General features: G+C 51.8%; 1 protein-coding gene and 1 long non-coding RNA gene across 2 annotated transcripts; both read right to left on the reverse strand.

Moving 5' to 3' along the window:
* Window positions 1-15,703: 15,703 nt before the first annotated feature.
* Window positions 15,704-17,015, reverse strand: BLACAT1 (BLACAT1 overlapping LEMD1 locus). The gene has a single exon (XM_060142100.1). It carries the CDS (start codon window positions 16,985-16,987, stop codon window positions 16,886-16,888), a length of 102 nt encoding a protein of 33 aa, XP_059998083.1. The 5' UTR covers window positions 16,988-17,015; the 3' UTR covers window positions 15,704-16,885.
* Window positions 17,016-17,658: 643 nt separating this feature from the next.
* Window positions 17,659-21,143, reverse strand: LOC132515747 (uncharacterized). Its single transcript, XR_009539179.1, has 2 exons — window positions 21,014-21,143; window positions 17,659-18,019 (listed from the first exon to the last, which is right to left on the reverse strand). It is a non-coding gene; the product is annotated as an uncharacterized LOC132515747 (long non-coding RNA).
* Between the last annotated feature and the right edge of the window lie 2,242 nt (window positions 21,144-23,385).

Genomic DNA, 23,385 nt, shown 5'->3' on the forward strand with positions numbered 1-23,385 from the left:
CATGCATAGTCAGGGAGGCTCATTGGGTGATCCCAGGCTGTGGTTCCAAGGGCTACGGCTCTAGAGTTTCTGAATAGAGCATCAGTTTCCAAACAAACATGCAACTCGAACATTTGCCAACATCTGAACACTGGATTTACCAAACAAAGACTTTGAAAATTGACACATTTGTTTCAATCAAAGCAAACAAATGATAGGCTTGGGTTATTAGGATGCACAAGCGTTTTATCCACATTTCCCAGAACTGCTTTCAACAAAAAAGCAGCCAGCAGGTGGGACTGCTTCCATTTAAACAGACTATTGGGATGAAACTGGCATTTCTAAAATATTTTCTTGGTCAGGCCTGTGGGGTTTAAAACCAAGCTAGGTTGACAATGGATTCAATCAGATGATCTGATTGAGTGGAGCCCCCTATTATTTGCAAACCATTCTATCTGAAGTTATTCTCTTGAGGATCCCACTGGCATATCCATGATTCTATTCTCAGTGTTACTCTGTTTAAGAATTCCTGTACTCTGCAGTATCCTGAAATACTTGGTTTTGATGTTTATAGCACCCGTTTCCCTTGGTTTTATCTGTGAAGTCCTGGTCATTAGCTTGTTTTTTGTTTTATCCTCTCCAGGGCTGCAAAGATGTTTTATTCCATTTCTCCAGGGAAACAAGTTTTAATTGCCAATTGACTAGGTATTCAACATGATAAGGTATCTAAACCCTGAGAGCTTCCTCCTTTCATTAAAATGTAGATCCAATTTCTTTTCCCTTAATGCCACATGCTGTTATTAAACTGAAATAACGGAAATAGTAAAAGCCAGATGTCACTTCAGTCTCAGGTTTGACATGGGGCACAATTTCCTCTCCTCAAGTTTAATCTGCTGTTATTTACTAACCCCATCCTTTGGAAGAATGAACAATTTAAATGTAAATGCAATTTACATAGGGGAGCAGATAGTAGATTTGCAGTTTCAATTGCCAATAACCATTTGCAAAGGGGGAAATTAACTAAAGCAAAGACCAGCAGCTGTCAGGCTGAAGTCTGCATCGCTTGCAGAGTCTCCTGCAACTTTCCTCCCGAATCCACCAGGACCTCTGAACCTCAGCTGGGCAGGTACAAGGAAATGGAGAACTGAGGCATTTCCCCAGATATTTCAAGCTGGACTTACTATTGACTGGGGGAGAAAGAAGGAAGTTTGAGTTTCAGTGAGCTAATCCAGTTGGCATCATGGTTGAAACCATCAACTGACCAATTTATTTCAACAAATATTTATTGATCATCTCCTATGGGACAGACTTTATGCTTGGCCTAAATTAGGGGAGAAAGAAGAGAATACAAAGATACAAAAGCTACAGTCCTTTTAAGGAGCTCATTTCCTTAAAGAGAAAAGAAAGCAAATAACTACAAGAAAATAAGCTGTAGTGCTCCAGGAACCCAGAATTGGAAGGTTCTAAGGGTTGAAAGTTTCATTTGGGCTTAGACTTCTAGAATGAACAGTAGTTTGCCCTGTAACAAGGGGGCTGGGGACAGTCATTCTAGGATGTGGTGAGCGAGAGGGAAATCAACCAGGTGGACAGGTCTGGCCACTTTATGAAGAGTTCTGTGGGCCAGGCTAAGGACTTAATCACCTCTAGGCACATTTGGACGTTTGTAAGTGGCACATGGCATGACCAAATTTATGTCTGACACTAGGTAGAGGACGATGTGTTTATGTGTTTGATACAATTTCAGTTTGATTCTGAGGGGAGAATGAGTTGGTAGGGCAGAGTCTGGAGGCTACTTGGGGGAGTTATTGCAATAGTCCAGAAAAGAGTTGACTCCGACCTGGACCAGGCCAGTCTGTGGGAGGACAAGAGAGGAAGACACATGATTCGTGAATGATTTAGGAGCCGGAACAGCCCAGACAGGATGTCTGATTGGAGGTTTCCTCTTTGTCTCACTTGCACAGGCACCACCTCCGTCTAAATCTTTTGTCTCAGCCATGAGCCCGCTTCAAGGAACTATCTGGAGTTTAGTCGACACAGCACTGACACTTAAAAAACTATTCTGTGCTCATTTAGTCAGCCCTTGATTCTCCACACTCCTTTAAGGCAGCAGCAATGCAGATAAGCCGTAGCTCTCTTCTCTTTGGCTTTGGAATTAATTACACTTTTAAGAGCAAATTTGCCTTCCTAATTAATCTTTCTTAGGCTAATATTAAAATTAACTAATATTCTCAGAGCCCGTGACAGTCGGGCGGGGGAAGAGGGGAGCAGGGGAGGGGAGGGGAGTGTGGCTCAGCTCAGTCTCAGGCTGAGCAGCAGGAGAAAGCTACGCCACACTGAGATCCCACGTGGATCTTCCACGGGGGCCACAAGCTGGGCCTGGCTCATTGAGAGGTGGCTGTGTAGCTAGAGAGTCAGATCCCTTGGGAGTTCAGTGACTGAGCACCTACTACACACCCGGCACCCTGCTAAGACTGAAGATGAGCAGTTGGATAAAGCGGAGTGTCTGCTTTCAAGGAGCCGCCTGTTTAATGGGGACAACAGAGGAGCGAACGGATTGTTTAATCAAATGCAGTGAGGGCTCTGGCAGAAGCATCCTCTCAAGAGAATAAGGCATGAACAAGGTTAATGGAAAAAAAAAACCAAATTTGTGTGAAACAAAGAGAAGAAAGTCGCTTAATTGCCATTTTATAAACACAACAGCAAATATGCTTTCAATAAGATTGAGTGCACACCGTTTCTTCTTTCAGCACCCAAATTAGTAAATGCTGCTTATGTGAAGTACAATAAGACATGATCTTCCCTAGTGGTTTTCAAGCTATGATACTCCAGCCCCAAGATTTCCTCTAACCTGCCATGGAGGGGTGGGGGGCACAGGACAGCCCCACTCCAGGGCAGCCAGAACTACTCCACCCGTGCCAGCTTTACATATTGGGCTCCTACGAGGATTGCCTTTAAAGGCAGAATTTCACTGCTACTCAAAGTTAGGAAGCTACCCATCTACCCTGTTCTCTGTGCTGCTTCTTAAAACCAAAATGGATCTATCTTCTAGTCCTGTTATGAAGACAAACCAGCCCTTAGATGCTGACAAATTATTATCTTGAGGGCTCCCTTTCTGGTATCCTATAGGTCCTGTACAGGGAGATTTATTGTGCATAACCCAAGTGCAGGAAACTTTGGATAATCTGTGGACAATAGAAAGACATCTAAAATGTGGTTTTTGTTCTCAAAGGGATTACGTTCTAAATGGAGAAACAAACAAAAAACACGTAAGATAAAAGGTAAGAAGTCAAAGTTCATAATCAGATACCAACACAGTACCCATAAACGCTGTAGAAGTTCAGAAGCAGAGAAAAAAAATCACCCCTGGTTAGGGGTGGGAGGTGTTCCAGGAGAGCTTCCTGGAGGAGGTGGAACTCGGAGTGGGACATATCGAACAAGTAAAGTCTGGATACGCAGAAGTAGGAGGATGGGCATTACAGGCAAGGACAGACACATCATGAACAAAGACCTGGAGTAGTGATGGGGATGAGAGCAGTCTAGCTTCAGCAAAGGATTCGCTTTACATAAGTGGATGGACACGCTTGGCCCAGATGAGGCCTAGGATTTCCTACGAGGGTGTAGGGCCTCAGGTCCCTTATGCCTCCAGGATCCTCCCATTCTGGGGCCCTCTGATGCCAATGATGGGTTACCCCTAGAAGCCTCTGACAGGGTGCTCAGTGATGACAGCAGGGCCATCAGAAAGACTAATCTGACAGTGCAGGGCAAGATGCACTGCAGGGGAAGAGAGGCCAGTGGGGAGCGAGACGCGGGGGTCCTTCACCCTAGTCTCCCCATGGAATGATAATAAGCAGTAGTAGAAGGAATTCAGGGAGGCTGTGGACTGCCAGAGTCTCAACGAGGAGCTCAGGACCCTCCAGAGGACCTCAGAGGCAAATGCAGAGTGGTTCAGTGCAGACTCTGGGGCCAGACTGCCTCTGTTCCTATCCTGGACCTGCCACTTACTATAAGCTCTGTTACCCTGGGCCTTGGCTTTCACATCTGTGAAATGGAAATATAATAATAGTGTACTCTTCATAGAATGACTGAGGACTGAGTTAATGCACCTCAAGTGCTTAATACACTATTTTCAGTAGTGCCCATAGTAAGGCCTCAAAAGTGCGGGCTGTGAGTAAAACCCCATTATGCTGCCATGGCACCAGTGTCCTATCCCAGGGTTCTCGGTAGGGAGGGGACACAGGTGTGATAGGGCATCTCTCAACCTTATTTAGTATCATAGCCTACCTTTCCCTGTGAACTAGGGGAAGTTGAAAGTATATAGCTTGTCCTCCTATAAAGACCAGTCAGGGATCTGCTTTTCCTCTAAGGACATTTGAGAGAGAGAGAACGCACTGGAGGGAATGGGCTCACACCGCAGGAGGAGAACAACCCACAAAAGAAGAGTCAAATTTAATAAAAGATGACAAGCCAAGATGGAGAGGGCATGGTGGGACATCCATTTCTGCCCTTAAAACCCAGGAGAAGTGAATTCCCACGGCTTAAAGGAGAGTCTGTACCAGCAAGGGTTTGAAGACAGGCACAGAAAGATCACCAAGGAGAAGCAGAAGAAGAAAGAACAAGCAGGAGCATAAAATGGAGCCAAGAACGAGGCTAAGAGAGACGGAGACTCCAATGGCCTAAATGTACATTTACTGTCCTTGCAGGAGGAGCTCCAAGCTGACCCAGCTTTCCAGCAGCCACATGCACACAAATCTACAATTCTATACTCATAAAATGAAAACAAAACTACTGTTCCGGAGAATTCTAACTGTTCCTGGTGCTAAGAAGTGTGGATGGGGACTTCCTTGGCGGTCCAGTGGTTATGACTCCACGCTTCCACTGCAGGGGGCGTGGGTTCGATCCCTGGTCGGGGAACAAGGATCCCACATGCCGTGGGGCATGGCCAAAAAAAAAAAGTGTGGATGTTTCACGGGGATCCTCTCAGTGTGCAAAGCAATGGGGTGACCGGCAAAGGGTGAGGGTGGAAGACTCAGGGGCTGGTGAGTGAAGGGCACGAGAAGAAGGACCTCCAAGGCTTTACCCTGAGGACAGTGGAAGCCACTGAAGGTTTTATGATGTGTTTTTGCTTCCACAGTTTTCAAATTCAATTTATTTCAAACGGTTTCCAGCAGAAATAAATTACAAGCAAGTAGAGCGAAAGTATAATGAAATCCACACATACCCTTCACTCTGCTTCAACAGTTGCCAACATTTTGCCTGTCACCGAAGGGCTTTGAGCCGGGGAGTGGCATGAGGACATCTGTTTGAGAAAGATGCCTCTAGATGCGATGGAGAGAATGACAGGAGTGGCGCAGGGACAGGGTACCATTAGGTTGTGGCAACCCATTCATTCATTTACTCGTTCATTCCTTCAACAAATATTTCCTGAGTCCTACCACGTGCCTGGCATTGGTGCTGTGGATTTAAGGGTAAATAAAGCAGAAGGGGTTCCTGTCCTGCTAGAGCTTATGCCTCTTAAGGGGAAAGCACACAGACAAGCAAATGAAGTGAACAAGAGAATTTCAGAGTGTGATGATGAGACTGACATGGGACAGAGAAGGACTTGGGAGGGAGGGGTCTAATTTTTAGAATGGGTGGTCAGGGAGGGTCATCTGTACCTGGAACAGCAAGAAAGTCAGGGTGGCTCGAGCAGCATCAGTGAGAGGGTGGTAGAGATGAGACCGGAGGGCAAGGTGAGAAGGGATGACAGCTTGCACTAAGGTGGTAGCCGTGGAGATGGAAGCAAGTAGATTTGAGGGAGATTTAGGAGGGAGAGCCAACAGGATGTGGTGATGGATCGAATGGGGGGTGGAGAGTGGGGGGGGGTCAAGATGACTCTCTGGCTTGAATTGAAGGATGATTTCTGGCTCGAATATCTAGGTGGTCAAGGGTGCTGTTCACTGAGTCAGGGAAGAGGAGTAATGGGAAGGGCCCAGACCCCCAGGTGGCCCCCTCACAGCCTTTCAAAATGAGGGCCTGGCAAAGCGAAGCCACTTCTACCACCAGCCCCAGTCAAGACACCAACTAGCTGTGTAACTTTTGGATGAGACAGTTCCTCGGGCAATTCTGAATGATCATCACCTCCACCCCTCACCCTCCAAAGCAGGACCAACCCACCTTCCCCTCCAACACACAGACAAGTACAGAAGGACGCTTGTGAGCCCTGCTTAACTTGCTTGGCCAATAAAGGAGACGCCACAGCGATGATATAACACAGCCGCAGGGGAAGGGGGAGCACTGAGCCCACCCAGTGAAATACGGTACCCGTGGTGATGTTTCTATCACGAGAGCAGGGGTCCTCTGAAGCCATGTCAGTGTCTCATGCCATTCTGAGGCTTGGCTCATTTCAATGTCCCCTGTCTCAGGAGGATATTAGGGCTAAGGCTTAAAGGGAGCAGGATTTTGCTGGGAGGCAATATACAGGTCTGCCTAGAGGGAAGTCTGGAATTAGAACAGTGTTACACCCACACCCTGTGACTTTGCCTGGTGCATCGATTTACCAGGAGGGACATAAAAAGTGGCCTGTGAAGACAGCTGGGTGGGGGAGGGGAAGACCCTAAAGTGCAATCTGGACAGGAGACCACAGGGGCTAGGGCAGGTGTCTGTTTCTGGAAATGACTCCTCCACTCTCTTTTGCCTGCTTTTTAGCTATTATCTATCCTTGCCGCACCTTGCCCTAGAAGGGCATTTTTCCCAGCTGTCTCTTGGGGGAGGGGGCCCGGCAGGGACGGGCATTCGGGGTCATTGTCTGGGAACGAATCCTGGACCGCAGGAGGCCGCTGTTCTCACTCCTCATCCCGTCATCTGTCACCCAGCGAGGGCAGCCGGCCGCCAGGCTGCGGATTGCCTAATGAAGACAGAGAGGTGGCTCCGGCTGTGTGCAGGTGCCGCTTCCCCATTAACAGAGGTGACATTCCGAAACAGTACTCATTACAGAGCAGACATTGGACAGGGCTGGGACACATACTGATGGCAGTAGAGCCAGCCAGCGTCTGTCTCAAATCCCACTGCCCCTGAGAGAGCGAGCGAGAGCCAGAAAGAAGCGTCACAAGCGTCAAACCCACAGGCCCTTCACTTTGCAGAGAAAAACGAATTCTTGCCTTCCCTGACATTTAACGCTAAGTCATTCTCTCCACGGCTTGCAGACCCAGGGGGCCTTAGCTTCAGGCCCACCCAAACGTTGACCAGTCCTGATGAATGCCCCAGCCCCTTCCTTCCTGGGAAGGGCTCTGGTATGGATGGCTGTGTGTGGATGGGGGAACTGGTCCTCAAAATGATACCTGGATCCGGAGCCCGTGAGGTCTTGCTTTAGAGTTGGAATGGGCCCAAGGTGTAGCTAGGAGAGCTGATGGTAGGCTAGGGAGAAGAACTTCCAGGCTGAGGTTATCAGGGACTGGGGAGGGTGGACAAGCAAAGCCGTGGAATCTCCTTCCCACTGAACCGTAAGAACAGGACAGATCTCCATCCTGGCTACCATAGGTTGCGCGGTTTCCCTTGAGACTGGGGGAGCCTTCCCATCAGCTCCGGAGAGGCAGAAATGGCAGATTTGGGTTTCCGCGCCTACCAAAGCTCGGTGCAAAGTGGCGAAAGGAAGAGGCTGCACCCACGCACGCACCGCCTCATGTACAAGCATCGTCAGGGAGCCCCAGCACCCCGAGCCGCTCTGCGCGAGCGCACTAGGCCCGCCGCGCCCGCCGCCCCCGCTCCCCAGCAGGGCGCCCCCGCCCCCGCCCTGCTTGATTTTAAACCCGCAGCAGACGGAACTCGACTTAAAATAACTATTTTGACAGTTCAGATGTAAATATGTGAGCGATGCGTGGGGCTGTTTTTCCTTCACACTTCCCCTCACCCCTCGCTCCCTACGGCAGCCCCAACTCTGTTGAGGCGGAAATGATGGGAGAGCGCCGCCTGCAGGATGCTCCCCAAAACGTGGCCAGGGAAGTGACTCGTCCTAGACCGCTCAGCCCTGGGGGGACGGGGAGAATCAGAAGTTAGAGGAACACTTGCTGACTTTCACCACACCACACTACTGTGCTAGAGTCAGTACGATATGTGAGATATGCAAAATCTCCTGCCACTTTTAATTCTTTCAACTAACCCCTTCACTTAACTCACTGAACTCCTGCTTTGTGCCAGGCACTAAGTAAGCATTTTAGCACATGCTGTCTTATTTGATCCTCAAAAAGCATGGGGCGAGCATTATTATCTGTATTTTACATATGGAAAACAGAGGTTTGGGGAGATTGAGTTCTCTAGGCTGCCATAGCTAGCGAAGAGAATTGAGATCAGAACCCATGTCCTGTGCTCTTCCCCACCATAGCCAGTTGAGAGGAAGGAAGGTGGAGGCAGAGATCCACCCATTCTATAAGGAGGGAAACCAGAGTTTAGACAGACGAAGTCACACGTCTTTCTGGCCACTAACAAGCATCTTAGCTGGGGCAGATCCAGGACAGAAACACAGCATCTTTAGGACAGCCAGCCCATGCCTCTCTCCCCAGTCTGGACCCAGGCAGTGTGCTGGGACATGATGGGACATCCTTTGGAAAGAGGGTAGGAGAAAAGGTACTTGGAGAAAGAGAAGAGGAGGAAGGGAAAAGGAGGGAGGAGGTCTAGAGAGTGAAGGAGCTTAAGTAGGCATAGACTGCACAGCCTGGCCAGGCAGAGCTGTGACGTAGGGGAAGTTCATTGTCAGAGCTCCCAGCTACCCCTTTCTTTGCCCCCTTTTCCCCACCAGGTGCCCTCTCCCCCCACCAACCCATGCCGCCCTGGGGCCAGATGCCCACTGATACTCCCATGCTTTTCTCCCATCCTAATGAAACCTGCTCCGGGAGGGAATCCAATGTATTCTTTGATGCTGTGGGGCAAATGCCTGATAACTGCCCAGTGTTCACCATCCTCCTGGATGACAAGCCCCAGGGAATCAAATCCTGAAGTAAAAGAAAGGAAGCACTACTGAAATGTCAGACTCCTGGAGAGAAAAGGAATTTGGGAGCAATAGGGCCCACCTGTGACAGGAGAGGCTACGTATAGCACCTGTTTGCAAGGTGATTGCTGGCTTTGCATGTGCATACAGCTATGGGCAAATGTCGTAGAGGTTAGCAAAGTGGAGAGAGGGGTCCTGGGATCTGTGCTTTGAACATGCCTTCTGCTCCATCCTTCAAGTCTCAGCTCAAATTCCACCTCACTGCGAAACCTTCCCTGATCCCTCCCCACTCTCCAAACACTTTGCTTGTACTCTACATCTTGCATGTCACATCCTTCAAGCCTTTGCATGTTGCTTTTTATTAAATCGTGAGTTCCTCAAGGGGCAGGGCAATGTCTGATTTCCCTGTGTTTCTCCTACAGCTCTTCCCAGAGGGCTTTGCACAGTCAGGACTCAATATTGATGGGACGGATTGAATTGACAGGCGTGCACAGCACACATTTCCCCATACAAGGGGTAAGGACTGGGATACTGACAGCAGAAGGGCCAGGGGCAGGCACCCCAGCTGACTCCTGGAGACTGAAAGGTGTGGGGCACTTATTTGTCCCAGACCATCAGCGACCACTATTGAGTGCTTATGTACTAGCACTGTGGTGGCTGCTCCGGGAGAAGGGGCAGCCCCTCCCAGGAGCAGTCAATCCACCCTCTAAACTACGGAGCAGCATGTGACACTTCAGCCTCATCCTGCCCCGGCTACTCCATGCCTTACAGGATGCTGGCTCTGGGGTTAAACCTGATGGCTCTAGCTCTCTGGCCCCCTCAGAGCCTCTTGCTTCAGTGATAATTTGGATTTGCTGGCCCTCCAGTCAAAGTGGAGTTATGATATAATAATTCTTTTAAAAGATAGTTTTTAGGGGTAAGACAGGAATAAAGACACAGACCTACTGGAGAACAGACTTGAGGATATGGGGAGGGGGAAGGGAGAGCTGTGACAGGGCGAGAGAGAGTCATGGACATATACACACTAACAAACGTAAGGTAGATAGCTAGTGGGAAGCAGCCGCGTGGCACAGGGAGATCAGCTCGGTGCTTTGTGACCGCTTGGAGGGGTGGGATAGGGAGGGTGGGAGGGAGGGAGACGCAAGAGGGAAGAGATATGGGAACATATGTATATGTATAACTGATTCACTTTGTTATAAAGCAGAAACTAACACACCATTGTAAAGCAATTATACTCCAATAAAGATGTAAAAAAAAATTAAAAAAAGATAGTTTTATTGATATATAATTCACATACTGTATGATATAATCATTCTTGTTCCTAATATTATGCCGTCTTACAGCATCTGTCTCTCCTTTAAGTCTGAAATTTCCCATTTGTTACATCACTAGTCTTGAGAAGTACAACTAAAGGTCTTTATTCTCCTGTAAAAAATAAAAGCATCTTTATATCTGTGTGATCATATTGTAGTCCTAAACCACCTTCCCTGTTCTCCACCTCATCTCCTCCAGCCAGCTTTATCCCACTATTTCTCTGAGGTGCTAGGAGGCAGGAGGCCAGCCTTCCCCCAGTTTCTAGATAGCACAAGTGAGGCTCACAGCCCCAGGGCTCAGCGTATCTCCTGAAGCCACCTCCTAGGCCCCATCACCTCACTTTATGTTCACACTCTGCTTCCTCCCAGTCTCCCTTCTCCACAACAGAGTTGGTGGAAATAAATGTTTAGCTTCTGCTGCTGCCGTGTATCACAGTGCAAAATAAACACTAGGGTAGAGGCCCCATCTACTCTGACAACATAATTCATTTACTGCAGAGGGATATAATAAAGTCTTTATTACAGCAATTAACAGAGCAGCATTTGCCAGCATGCTTTTCAGAGGCAGCCAGAAAAGCGCTTACTCCAGGTGCATAGATTTCGGAAACCATGCATCTTGGGCCAAAATGAAACCGGTTAGAGGCTTGGTGAATGGGTCCCAGCCCCCCTAGAAAAATTAGCCATCCAGGAGTCAGTTCACCTCAATGCAGGAGCCCGACACAATATGATTGTACTTTACTGGGTGAAGACCTGGACCTGTCTCCAGGTTCATAGTCTTAAGGACATGCATGAAATGCTCCCTCCGAACCCACCCACCCCAGCTGTTGGGCTCAAATCTCACTGACCATCAAAGCATATAGGTGGGGAAGGTTAGCACCATTGGCTCTCAGGGGTACCTTGCCACTGAGGTGGGTGGTGCATAGGGAGAGGACCAGAGGCTGGGCCAGGGAGGGAGGCTAAGAAATCCTTTCATTAAACCCTGCTTCAAGAGCATCATCAAAGTTTAATACCTCAAGCCTCTGGAAAGAAACGGCTGTTGGGGGGTGGGGGGAGGGAAGGAGAGAAACTCATGAGTCTGCTCTCCGGCCTGGAGAATATATGCTAACTGGCTTTGGGCATAAAAACTGGACAAAGGCATGAAGGAAGCCCAGTTGCCCCAGTTCTTTGGTGGAGGGGCAAAGGAAAGGGAGGTACCGGTTTAGGTTCCTTAGTGATGTTAAGTACATCTGATTACTAATAAACCAAACTTAGCTCTCCAGCCCCCTTCAAGGGGCCAGGGGTTGGCTTGTACCAACAGGACATTCTTCCAGAATGTCCTGTTGGTACAAAACCAGAACCAGCTCTGGTTTTCCCAAGAAGGGCAGCAGCCCCAGTGTCATAGCTTTGTGGGAAAAACTCATTGCAAGCAGCAGCTCTTCCTTTTTTCTCTGGAGCAGACTATCAGGAAGACGATGGGGAGTTTTGATCTCCTTAAAAACATAAAACTGAGCACCTAAGCCACTAGAAAACCAAAGGCTCAAAAGTGCAGAGGCAAACCGCTGTCAGACAGTTCCCCTGGTTGAGGGGTGACACAGTGGGTTCCTGTCTCCTCCGTTACTCTTTTCCCCTCTCAGGCCTCTGGGAGAAGGTACTGCATTGAAGGATGAGGGCAGAAGCCAGCCTGGCCTCTCTGGAACAGAGAAAGTCAGACCTTTGAGCAACATGAACAATGGGATAAAAATAGCAGTGTTGCCATGGCAACGAAGGCTGGGAGAGTCCTGAGGATCTCTGGGTCCTGCCATCTTCCCCTTCAGCCTTCCTCCCGCCTCTCGGATGGAACACAGGAATAAGCTGAGGGAGAAGGGAAGACTGCCCAAGGGGAAGGAGACAGACCAGTAACCCACTAGGAAACCCTTAAACTCCAAAGCCTGAGGCTTCTGCCAGAGCCTGGGCTCCCAAGTCTTGGGACTCCTGGGTTTTAGAATTTCTTCCTCAGTATAACAAGTTCATCCAGGGATGTCCAGGGTACCCCCCACACTTCACCCTCCTGGTGGATGGTCCTGACATCCTGGGCTCCCCTGTGAACAGCCAAGGTCACTGTTTAGTCTTCATGGTCTGTGGTTCCGATCCCAGATAGGACTGGCCACAACAGCCCAGCACAGGGCGCACTGACTTGGGAGTATGGCCTGAGGGATAGAGGATTAACTCCCATGTCCCTCCATTGTTCACAACTTGGCCTTAGGGAGCAGTTTGTATTGGGAACAGGGTTATGGCGGGGACAGCTATCTCTTGCTCTTGCTTTTGTGTCCGGGGATGGAGCGTTCACTCTTTGGGAACAGCTTCTGGTTCTTGGTTCTCGTGGTGTCAGCCCCATCACCAGCTGGACACAGCAGCCACCTTCAGGGTGAACACCACGCTTTCTGGGCCAGCGTGCAAGGACCCCACCAAACACAGCAGCCCGAGATTTTCTTCTCTGGTGCAATCGCATCTTCATGGTTGTGGAAGACACTTGTGTCTGTCTCCAAAAGTTCAAGCCACACCTGGGCACATCTGATCCAATGTACCCTTGCAATGTATGCCTTCCTGTGAGGTAGGGAGGAAATGGGTCTTGTCGCCACCTTTTACAGGGGCTGGGAGAGAGGAAGCAAGTTGCCGAGGTCAGGAGTCAGCCATGGGGGAGCTCTGGGAGACCGGGGGCTGCAGCTCTCTATCCAAAGACGGTCATCAGCCCATCCCACCCCCGGCACATCCCAGACCACCGGGCAAAACGCACATTCAGTCTGTAGATAGCAGATTGCAGCCTGAGGCACTTCCCCTTGCAGAAGGCAAGGTAATAAGGTGGGGTGGGTCAGTCAGCTTGGAGATGGGCTCACCAGCAGCTGTGCAAAAGGGTTATATAAACTGGGGCAGGGAGGGGGTCCTTGAGTTCCATCTGCTAGGTGTGTGTGTATGTGTGTGTATAAGAGAGACCGTGCACAAAAGTGGCACTTGGCATGGCCCCAACAGGGCCTGGAATTGGAGTCCTGGCTACAAGAAGGAGAGACAGAACTTCAGGGCATCCTGGTTCCCTGAGCGGGGAGTGCTGGGTAGGATTCTAGCAGGAGAGGCTCTGGGTGCCTTGGCTTTCCTTCTCACTCCTCCCACCCTTTCCTGGATCTACCATATCACTCCCATCCACCCTCCCCGCACATTTGCTGCATGCACAAAGCACACCAGCTGGGGCACAGGAAACCTGCAACCCCTCTGGTTCCATAGCCTTGAGCCCCACTGAGGTTCACCTTCCCAGACCCACAGAGCCCTGGACTCTGGAGGGGACTTAGAGGACATTAGTGCAGTCCCTTCTTTATAGTTGAGGAAATTGAATCCCAGAAATAGGATATAATTAGCCTAAGGTTACGCCATCAGTGACGAAGCAGGGCTAGAACCCAGGAGAGCTGGTTCCCGGCTCAATGCTCTTTTCATCCCACTGTGCTACTTTGTGCATAGTTCGGTTAGTTAAATTATTGCTGTTGTTTTTTTTTTCCAAAAATAACAATCTTCCTATATATTCCCATTGACCCATATGCTACATGCAGAAAGCCCTTCTCTGGGAATGGAGAAGGAAATGACATTCTAATAAAAAAAGACCTGAGACAAGAAGTTCCTCGGGACCCCTCCGGCCAGGGTCCCAGACAACACTCAAGTCGTAAGAGCCTCAAGCACCCTTCACGTCTCTTTATCCCGCCACACAACAGCCCACATAACTAGAGAGGAAATGAGCCGGCGGCGTTCTCCCTTTTATAGATGGGAAAGCTAAGCCGTCTCACCTGTCTGCGAGGAGGACTCAGTGCCACGCAGCAAGACCGGGAGGCCCGACCCCTCCTCGGAATCGTCTACTCATGTTGCCACCTGCCTCACCCCTGGAGCTCTTCGTCCCCACCTCAAGGCAGGGTCTGGGAGAGAACATTGGAGTGGAGGAAATTAGAAACAGGGAGGACAAAACAGTGCAACCTGACCTCTGGGAAGGCGTGAGACTCAGGGCAGGAAACAAGGCAGCCAGACCCCACCCCCAGCCCCTAAAAGGAACGGGAGGAAGAAAAGCCTGGGCTACAAGTCAGGTGCTTGGGGCACGTGGTCTGTGGATGCGGGGGCTGCTTCTGCCTTTTTGGGTTAAACTTCTCCCCTGGGCTCCCCTTCGAGATGCTGAGAGGGGCCAAGTCCCCATTTCCCTGAGAAGGAAACTGAGGGACGATAGATTGTGGGGTGAGTTGGCTAGAAGCTGCTGCCGCCTCCTACTCAGCTGCAGTGTTGGCCTCAACCTTCGCCCTGGATGAAAAAGGGGCCACAGCTTGGAGGCCAAGGGCAGCTGTCTGCAGATACAGCTGGGCCTTGACCTTGGGACCTCTCCATGTTCCCATAGCAGGGGCTCAAGATATCCAGTATCCCTCCGGAGCCAATGGAGTTCCCCTGGGGGAAGCAGCTCTCTGAGCTGGCTCACTGCCAAACCCCTGCAGCTGAAATGCCTGCCAAGCCTGAGAGCACAGGGGAAAGCTCTCATTCGCCACCCCTCCCGCATATGTTTCCCACTCTCCTGACCTTTCCTCCAGGTGAGCCCATGTGGTCAGGACAGAACACCCAACACCTCTGTCTCCAGGGATACAATTTCATCCTCCACCACAGGAGTGACTTCGCGGGGGCTGCAGCCTCGCAGGCAACTGCTAGAGACGTACCTGGCCTCCAGGTGGGCTCTCCCGCCCGTCAAGGAACCCTTGAAAGCGTTTCTGCCCATCCCTTTGCCTCACCGAGGCCTCTGCTGTCCAAGAGGCTGAAGAACCAGGGGTTTTTTTCTTCTGTCCCTTGTGACCCCACTGGCCTTTACTGCTCCTTCCTCGAGGGAAGGACTTCTGTTTATAATTCTTTGGATATAAAAGGAAATAACAGATTGCAGAAGGTTGGGGCTGGGCAGTAAGGGCAAAGGAGGGGGTTGGAGGATGGGAGGAGAGAAATCTTAAGCTGTGCTCTAGCTTTGCAAAGAGGACCTGGATACCACCAAATCCGCCAAAAGCCCAGGAAATGCCCCTGCGTGTGGGGCTTGAGGGAGACGGGCAAAGGCTGCCAGGATAGAATGTGCCCTTGCTTCTGCATGAAACAGTGGAGGAGGTGTCCTGTCCTCCCTAACTACCCAGAGAGGTCCACATTCCAAGGAGAGGGGTACACAGCCCCTCCTGTCCTGGGGCCCTGACCTCCTCTACCCAGGTCACTTGTTATGTTCCAGAAAGGTTATTCTGTCCCTGGATGCCAGAGGGGCTGTGACTTTGTTCCTGGGCTGAATTGTTCCTGTGATGAAGTAGAGGACAGACTTGCTAAAGCTGCAGAATCTGCCTAAAGTGTCTCTGCCGCTGGCGTTGCTGCGTGACCCTCTAGCACCTGAGAGGTCCAGGCACAGTGACAGAGGCCGAGTTTCATCAAAATGGGAGGCAAGGAAGGAAGCGAAGGAAGGAGATGGTTTTTTGTTTGCTTCCTACCTCCTGGAAATAGCCTGGGAGTGGAGACAGATTCTGACCCTGAAGGTTGCTGGAGGTAAGGAGATTAGGGGACAAGTCAAGAAAGGTCTTAGAGGGCCCCCTCCTCCCAGAGCGTCCCCTAAAGGCACCACATGCCAGCATTTCCCCCTCTAGGGCTTCTGAGAAGAGAAGGAAGGGGCAGGTGAGTGAGGCAGGAGATGAGAGAACAAAGGGAGGGCTCAGTTTAGTCCAGGAAAGGGATCACCCGGTCTGGCCCCGGAAGGCAGTCCCTGAGGAGGGGAGTCAGGGCCTGGGAAGGAGGCCGCCCACATCTGAGCTGCTGCCGAGGAGACATAGTGGAGATGAGTGGGCAGAGAGGCCGGGCTGGAGGGAAGGCTGCTTTCTGGAGTGTGGGAGAGAGCAGTGCAGAGAGAGACACAGAGCCTGCTGCGAGCTGGGGCAAGGTGAGGACAGACGTCTGCCCGGCCCCTCACTGGCCCTGCACAGCCACGCCACTCACAGCCAGGTGGCCTCCCTCAGGCCTGGCCCAAAGGGACACTGGGAGGGGACAGACGGTAAAGGACTCATCTCCTGGCCACATTCCTGTGGACTCGGCTCTGGGCTCTGTGGAGGCTCGCGCCTCAGGTCCTGGCATCCCGGGAGAGACTCCATCCTGGGCTTGGAGCAGGTCTGTCTCACACATCTACCTGCCTGAGGCCTCTCCCACGGTCAAGGCTGCTGGGAGTTTCTCTGGCAGAGCAGCCAGTTTCCCATTTAGCAACAGCTCCCCTGGCCCAAGGCAGCATGTCCCTCATGGGAGTGGTTACCCTGAGCAGAGTCCCAGAGCCCTTGGGACCTCAGGACAGAAAGAAGCTCCGTTCCTGGGGCCTCCCTGGGGCTTCTCAGTCTCTGGAAGGCACACGGCAGGTCCTGGGCTTCCCCTGGTGTGACTGGGGCCTCTCTTCAGGGAGGTCTCAGGATTGGAAACCCAGGGGCAGGAGGAGGCCAGGGCACACAGGAGGCTGATGCTCACAGGTTAGACGGGGTCAGGTGGTCGGGTCGCCTGAGAAGAGCCCTGGCCAGATGGAAACTTCCTGCTCCAAGCCTCAGACAGAAGCAGGCGCCTCAGGCCTAGGACCTGCTGGGGGCTGAAGAAGGGGCCCTGGCTCCGCTCACACCGCCGTTTCCCGCTCTCTGTGAACTTCCTCCTTCTTCCTCTTCATCTTGCAGAAACCGTGGAGGCCACAGAAGCAAGCGAAAGTGAACTGGGGCATGCCCTGGGCCAGGCTGGGGGCTGCTCACCAGAGATCTGCAGGGAAAGGCAGAGGAGGAAGAGGGGGCAGGAGAAAGGCAGGAGAGAGAAGCAAGCTGGGGTTAACATCCTGGAGCCCTCCTGAGGCTGCCCAGGCCCCGCTAGACCTCTCACACCGCTGGCGGACGGGGCGCGCCACCAAACAAAGGCCTCTTTGAAACCTCAGTGTTTCCCGGTCGGTGGAGTTGATGTCATTCCTCAAATTGGAGCCTGGGTGAGTCCAGGGTAGAGAAGAGAAGGCCCCGGCTGTAGCTACCTTTGTCCCCCTCCCGCCCCTCTGCCTCCCCTCGTCACCACACACCTATGCTTGGGAACAGGAAGCAAGCCAGCTCAAAATAACTCTGTCTTGTGCCACCTTGCACAGGTTAGAGGTGGGGGGGTTCCCACTGGATCCTTTAGATCACACAGTCCGATAAACCAAGTGTGGGACTTTGGGGACCTTGAAGGAAGTCCCTCATCCAGCACAGCCTCTACCCTGACACCTGGAACTGAGTCTCAGATTCCTCCCTTCCCTAACGGCCCCAATTTGTCTGAAACCCTTAGGGAAATCTATAGGGAACATAAGGCACTTGCTTTAACCAGTCCGGGCAATACAAATCCCCATTCTCCTCAGTAGAGAACAGACAGCACAGAGTTCTTTTAGCCAACAGGCTATTTTATTGAGCACCTATGCTGGGCAAAGGGCTTGGGAGGTAAGAATGTAAGGGTAAGGGTATGCTTTCTTCCCTGGCACAAAAGTCAGTCTGAGGTAGGGGCTGAGGCTGGATTTACCCCAGCTGGGCATGTTGTGTCCCACCTCTGGCTGACACAACCCTCATCACAGGCAGCAGGGGCCCCTCTGGTATCTGCGGCATGGGAGGGGGCTTCAGAAGACCAGCTCTCAATCTGTGAAAGTATCCCTTTCTCCAAACACTCACTGAGGTCTCCTTGGCCTCAGCCATCCGCAGATGCCTCCAGCTCACTTCTCTGCCCTTCCTCTGCCCCTGGGCCTGCCCTGGAGGGAGCAGAAATACATTCAAGTCAGCTCCAGCAGGGCAGCCGGGACAACAGAAAGCACACTGCATTGAGGTCATGCCTGCACCCTGGGCCTGGTTTGATCACTTGTCTCTCTGGGAAGAACACCAGGGACAGCCCAGATGCTGAGAGGAAGGGGTTTGGAATAAGGAAGCATGAGCCGTATCCCGGGCCCAGCCCCTCCTACAATAGAGATTGCATAGAATGTCCAATGCCCCAGATGCTAGGCACACCTGCAAAGTGTTTCCATTGTCTTTGAGGAACTTGGCAGGGCCCGGCTGGTGGCTCTCTGAATAGTTCCACAGGCTTGGCCAACCTGGCTCCTTTGGACAAACTTCCTTCATGTTTCTCCAGGCAGAGCAGAGGGCCCAGCTGGTAGTCCCTCACCAAGCACAGTGCCCACAGTGGAGTGGGTCCTGTCAGGATTCTCCCCTCCCTCCCCCTCTCAGTGTCCTGGTAATCCAGCTAATGACTGTAATTAATAGGTGCAATGCATTTCCAATGGCCAGCTGGGTGGGCAGGAAGCCCAGCTTGAGTCAGCATGGGTAGGTAGACTGGTTATTTAAATACCCGCTTTCTAGCACCATCCACACACCCACTCTCCTGGAGTATATATAGAGAGCAGAGAGCAATCTCCGGGATATATATAGACAGAGCCAAGACACAACTACTATATTTCTAGATCTATCCACTGCAGCTGTCTCTGGATCCCTCCCGTGACAAACCCAGAGCAAGACCGGGATCTTAATGGGGGCTTAGGTGGCCTGGGTTCTATCCTTGGCTCTGACGCCGGCATGCTGTGTCACCCTAGGCACGTGACTGTGCCTCTCTGGGCCTTCATTTCCTCATTTCAGTGTTCCAGGAGATTAATCAAGGTTTAACGCTTAGACCCCAAAGCTAAGGCGCTGAAAGGGCACTAGGAATCCTAGCCTGATTAGGAAGAAGGGAGGGAGGGCTGTGGGTTTCCTTGTGATCAGTAATTGTTAATGCATACACTTCCTTTGCTGCAGGAGGTGGGGTATATCAAGGGTACTATCGACAAAGCATTCCCACAAGTACAGGAAAAGTATTTGGGGAGGAATCAGTAGGCACAGCACGTTTGATCTGGGGAAGGAATTCACAACTAAAACAAGTCCAGCAGGTAGCTGTGACCATCAGGCCCCCATCACCACCCTCACAGTCTCTGGTCCCAGGGTTCAGAGATCGTCTTCCGTCCCCACCCTACTTCCCATCCAATGCCTGCTTTCTTAAAAACAGCAAAACGTACACAAAAACACCCCCTACATTCCCCTCCCCCTTGCCAGGCCAGTGACTGTGCCTCCCAGGGATCCTTCGGGAAAGATGAGAACGTGCAGAGTTTTCTGTTCACTGTGACGACAGTGGGGGCTGGGAGAAGGAACCAGGACCTACACATCAGAGGAAAGGAGGGTCAAGTGAAGCCGTTCAAAGCTGGGCTAGGGGCTGCAACCTGGCTCCCGAGGTGTATCTGAGAGGTGTGTCTGAAAGCCAACTGCTCACTGGCAGTGCTGGGTCCTTGTTTCTAAGGGCGGAGAGTATACCCAGGGGAGCTCAGGTCTTTGACCTGAAGTGCCTGGCTATCCTCCCACTCTCTACCAGGGAGTGACGGGAGTGACAGGGTCTTCACTGCAAGGTGCACGACTCCAAGCCCTGGTAGCACACAGGTCCCCGGGTCAGCCCCTGCACTGGACAGACCTGGGGCAGAGAGCCCCATCCCACTTTCAGGCCTGCTGTGAGCCCCCTTCCTTCTCCCTCAGAATCCCTCTGCCCTACCAGCAGGAACCTGGGGACCCCCTTTGCCTGGGCTGTGGTCTCTGCTCCTCTCTCTGCTCTGGGCCCCCTGCCTTATGCTCTTCACACTAGCTGGGGGGGCTCCCTGGAGAAGTCAGATCCTGAAGAACCTCCTCTAACTGTTTCTACTTGAGGGGAAAGGGGTCTGAATGTCTGAAATGAACAGTCTGGGAGTCTCAGTGAAGCCAGTGGACTGACTGGGGGCACTCCCCACTCGCCCCCCCGCCCCCCGCTCATCCGTGGTCCGTGCTCGCTATGGAAACTTCCCCTCCCACTCTGCAGCTTTCTCCTTTAACCTTAATTTCCATGCCCAGGAGGGGCTAAGGATTTGAAAAACAGCCCCCCAAAACCCAGAATAGGAAGGAAAGGGAGGTGAACACTGAACAAACGGCTGCTGTCCCACGGTTGGTTGCATCTGACTGCAAGCTGTTGGCCCTGGTTTCTTTCACATCCTCCTCTCTGGCCTGGCCCCAGCTCAGGTCCAGATGAGATGGTGTGGGGTACGGGGTCATTAAATACCCTCTGCCGGTCAGCTTTGTGGAGGCCAAGCAGAAGCGCTGTCAAGCCACAGAGGATCATCCCCAGCCTCCCCGCTGCCCCCTCCCCAAGCCTCTCACCCCCACTTCTCCTCTCTTAGAGGACCCTGCAGACACCCTCCAGGGTCCTCCGATTCTAGCCCCTTCAGCAAAAATGGGGCAGTGGGTCAGAGACTGCTTGAATGGTGGAAGAACCAAGAGGAAGAAGGGAGTCAGGGCTGGCTAGAAACTAAGGTAAGGAAGAAGCTGGGGCTCCAGGCTTGCAGACCACAAACTCCTAGGTGTCTCAAATTTTGGCAACGTCCTTCATCAGAGTGGGCGGCAGTAGGGGTTGGAAGGCTAGGGAGATATTTACAAGTGTTGGGACAAGGCTGGGATTCTCTGACAGACAAAAAAGGGACATATTCCTTCCCCTGCCCCCCACCCCGATCCCCTCACCTGCCGAAGCAGAGTAGCTTCCAGCAAGGCCCTCCCATCTTCACTCTGCCCCACCGCCACCTCAGGTAAAGGGCAAGAGAGAAGTGACCTAGAGAGGAGGGGTGCCCTCAGCCTCTAGGACAATGCTGAGCCCCCGCCCCCTCCCCAGCTCCCCTTAGCACCGCGCCTCAGTAATTAAAATATGAATTCACCTTCCCTCCCCGAGCCATTCATCACTGCGAAGGGAAGCAGCTGCGGCTTAGGAGACCGGATTTGGGGGATTAGCTCCGGCGGTGGAGCAGACACACCAGGAGAAAGAATTAAAAAGGGAGTGAATTGGGTTTTCTCTCCCCCCCTCCTCCCCTCTCCCTCTCCCTCGGGCCTCCTCGGAGCCTCACACCCCACCCCTTTTCCCCAAAGCCTGGCCTCGTTAGGTTTCTGGGAACTGTAGTCTCCAGCACTGTGTTGATAAACAGGCAGGCCAGGGGTGGGTGGTGGCACAAACTACAGATCCCAGGCCTTCTTCCCAGGGTTGGCAGCAGCAAAACTGGGCACAGGCTTCCAGTCTGGGAGAAGCCCAGTTCTCCTTGGAGATTAACTCCTTCTTGGCCTGCTTGAGACTGAGTTCCAGCCTCTGGCTTACTGAGTGCCTGGAATCTGGAGCCAAGGTCCCCTCTGCATCTGATGGCTTGCCTAAGCCAATCCTCCCCGCTTTTCTCGCTTGCCCACTTATGGAGAAAGAGGGAAACTGCCCCCACCTTTCAAAAGTACAAGGGCAGCCTCGCATTTACCAGTGGTTCTGGGGGACTTGGGGGCTTTGGGAGCTCAAGGGGTCAAAACACTAAAAGTCTTGAAATGTCTTTACCCTGGCTTCCAGGGTCTTCCAGGCCTGCTTGTCTGAGGCTGGCCCATCACAAGGGTCATCACAAGCATGACTGGGGTCATCAGCTTGACATGGTGACGTGGTGGTCCAGACCATCGGTGCTATAAGGGCCCCAGAAGTCAAACGTTAGTGCCGTGCCCTTCTAAAGATGGGAGAGAGATTTTTTCAATAGTCTTTGCATTTAGAAAGCAGAGTGTTAGCAGTCCAACTCCATTTCCATGGGACGAATACAACCAGAGAGATTCACTCGAATCACAGCCGTGTTAAACACGGGTCCACTCTCCCAAGGCAGGCCTTATGCTGGGTATCTCTGAAGACTGTGAAAAAGACTTAGATGGCTCAGAATATTTTAGGTTTCAGCTGTCCGCAGGCAGGTGACAGGATATATACACAGCCCTCTGATCTGTGAATCCTCCGGGAGGGGGCATGAGGACAGCTTGCCTATTCAATTCAGTTCAACAATTATGTGAAATATATAACTGCATATCTCCTCTAGGCCTGCCCCAGCGGCAGTGGCCAAGAGTCAAAGAAGAGAAAGGAGCTGCAACTTTTTAACCCCAGAAGCACCCCAGGCCCAGGCGCAGCAAGGTAGGACTGTCTCAGGTGAGTTGTGGGCTTGGTCTTGTGCCCCTGCTTGCGGCAGCTGACCGCTTTTACCCCACCCACCTGTTCTCCCAGTTCACAATTTATTCAACAAACGTTTACCCAGCAACCCCTACTGAGAGCCTTGCCTCGCTGGAGCCTCACAGAGGCATAATAATCCTTGAAGGGGTCATCTGTCCCCTCCTTCCCAGGCCCAGTCCCGTGCCGGGGCCTTCCTGGCAAACTGTGCAACAGGACTCCTGGGAGGGACTCAGCTGTAGGCGGGAAGGGGGCACTGCTTCAACCTGGCTTTTCAATTAGGGCATGGGGAGCTAGGGGGAGCAAATCAGGTGCCTGGATGTCCTTGTAGGAATAGGATAGGCTCATTCTGAGCAGGGGTGGGCAGCGGGACAAGGAGGGAGGTGGGGGGAGGTACCAGCCACCTCTGATCTCTGGCCAAGAGAACCCAGAGGGAAAGTGGGAAACCCTGGCAAATTCTCATCCCTGTTCTTGTACCATCTAAGCTGGGGCAAGAGGGGAAATGGCTTGGATAAGCCCCAGCAAAAACCCAGCTGGCTCGGGCTCTTTGCTTCTCCTGTTGTTTTCATGTTCCCCCCTCTGCTCCTGCTGGAAAAGGAAAACCTGTGATGGACAAAGGGTGATTAGAGTTGGACCACAGGGCCATTTGTGGACATACATCAATAGAGACCTGGTGAGAAGAGGCCCTGGTGTGAGAACAGCACTTTCCCATGCATCTGCCTGTTGGCTCTCCCAACACCCAGCATGATGTGGCAAGAGCACGGATTCGAATTCCAGCCCTGCCTCTTTCTAACCCTGTGAACTTGGGCCAGTTTCTTAGCTCCCTTGTGCCTCAGATTTCCCATAAGTAAAATGGGATAATGATAGTATCCTTTTCATAGGGCTGTTTCCAGGATTAGATGAGTTAGTACAGGTGAGATAGATTGAATCATGCCTGGTAAATGTTGGCAGGGGAAATTAAGAGCTCTGAGACATTCTAAATCTGACTCTCAATACCAAATATAGTACCCTCTGATTCTTCAGTGGTCTTAGGCAGACCGGGGGCTGGAAGGAAAGGGGAGGCGAAGGTTGTTCCTCTGC

The sequence above is a fragment of the Lagenorhynchus albirostris genome, chromosome 2 (genome assembly GCF_949774975.1).
Source record: "Lagenorhynchus albirostris chromosome 2, mLagAlb1.1, whole genome shotgun sequence".
NCBI classification, from domain to species: Eukaryota; Metazoa; Chordata; class Mammalia; order Artiodactyla; family Delphinidae; genus Lagenorhynchus; species Lagenorhynchus albirostris.

Bases quoted from the DNA above. Each gene is read 5' to 3' on its own strand.
- BLACAT1 (XM_060142100.1), bottom strand. From the start codon at position 16,987: ATGCCCCAGTTCACTTTCGCTTGCTTCTGTGGCCTCCACGGTTTCTGC.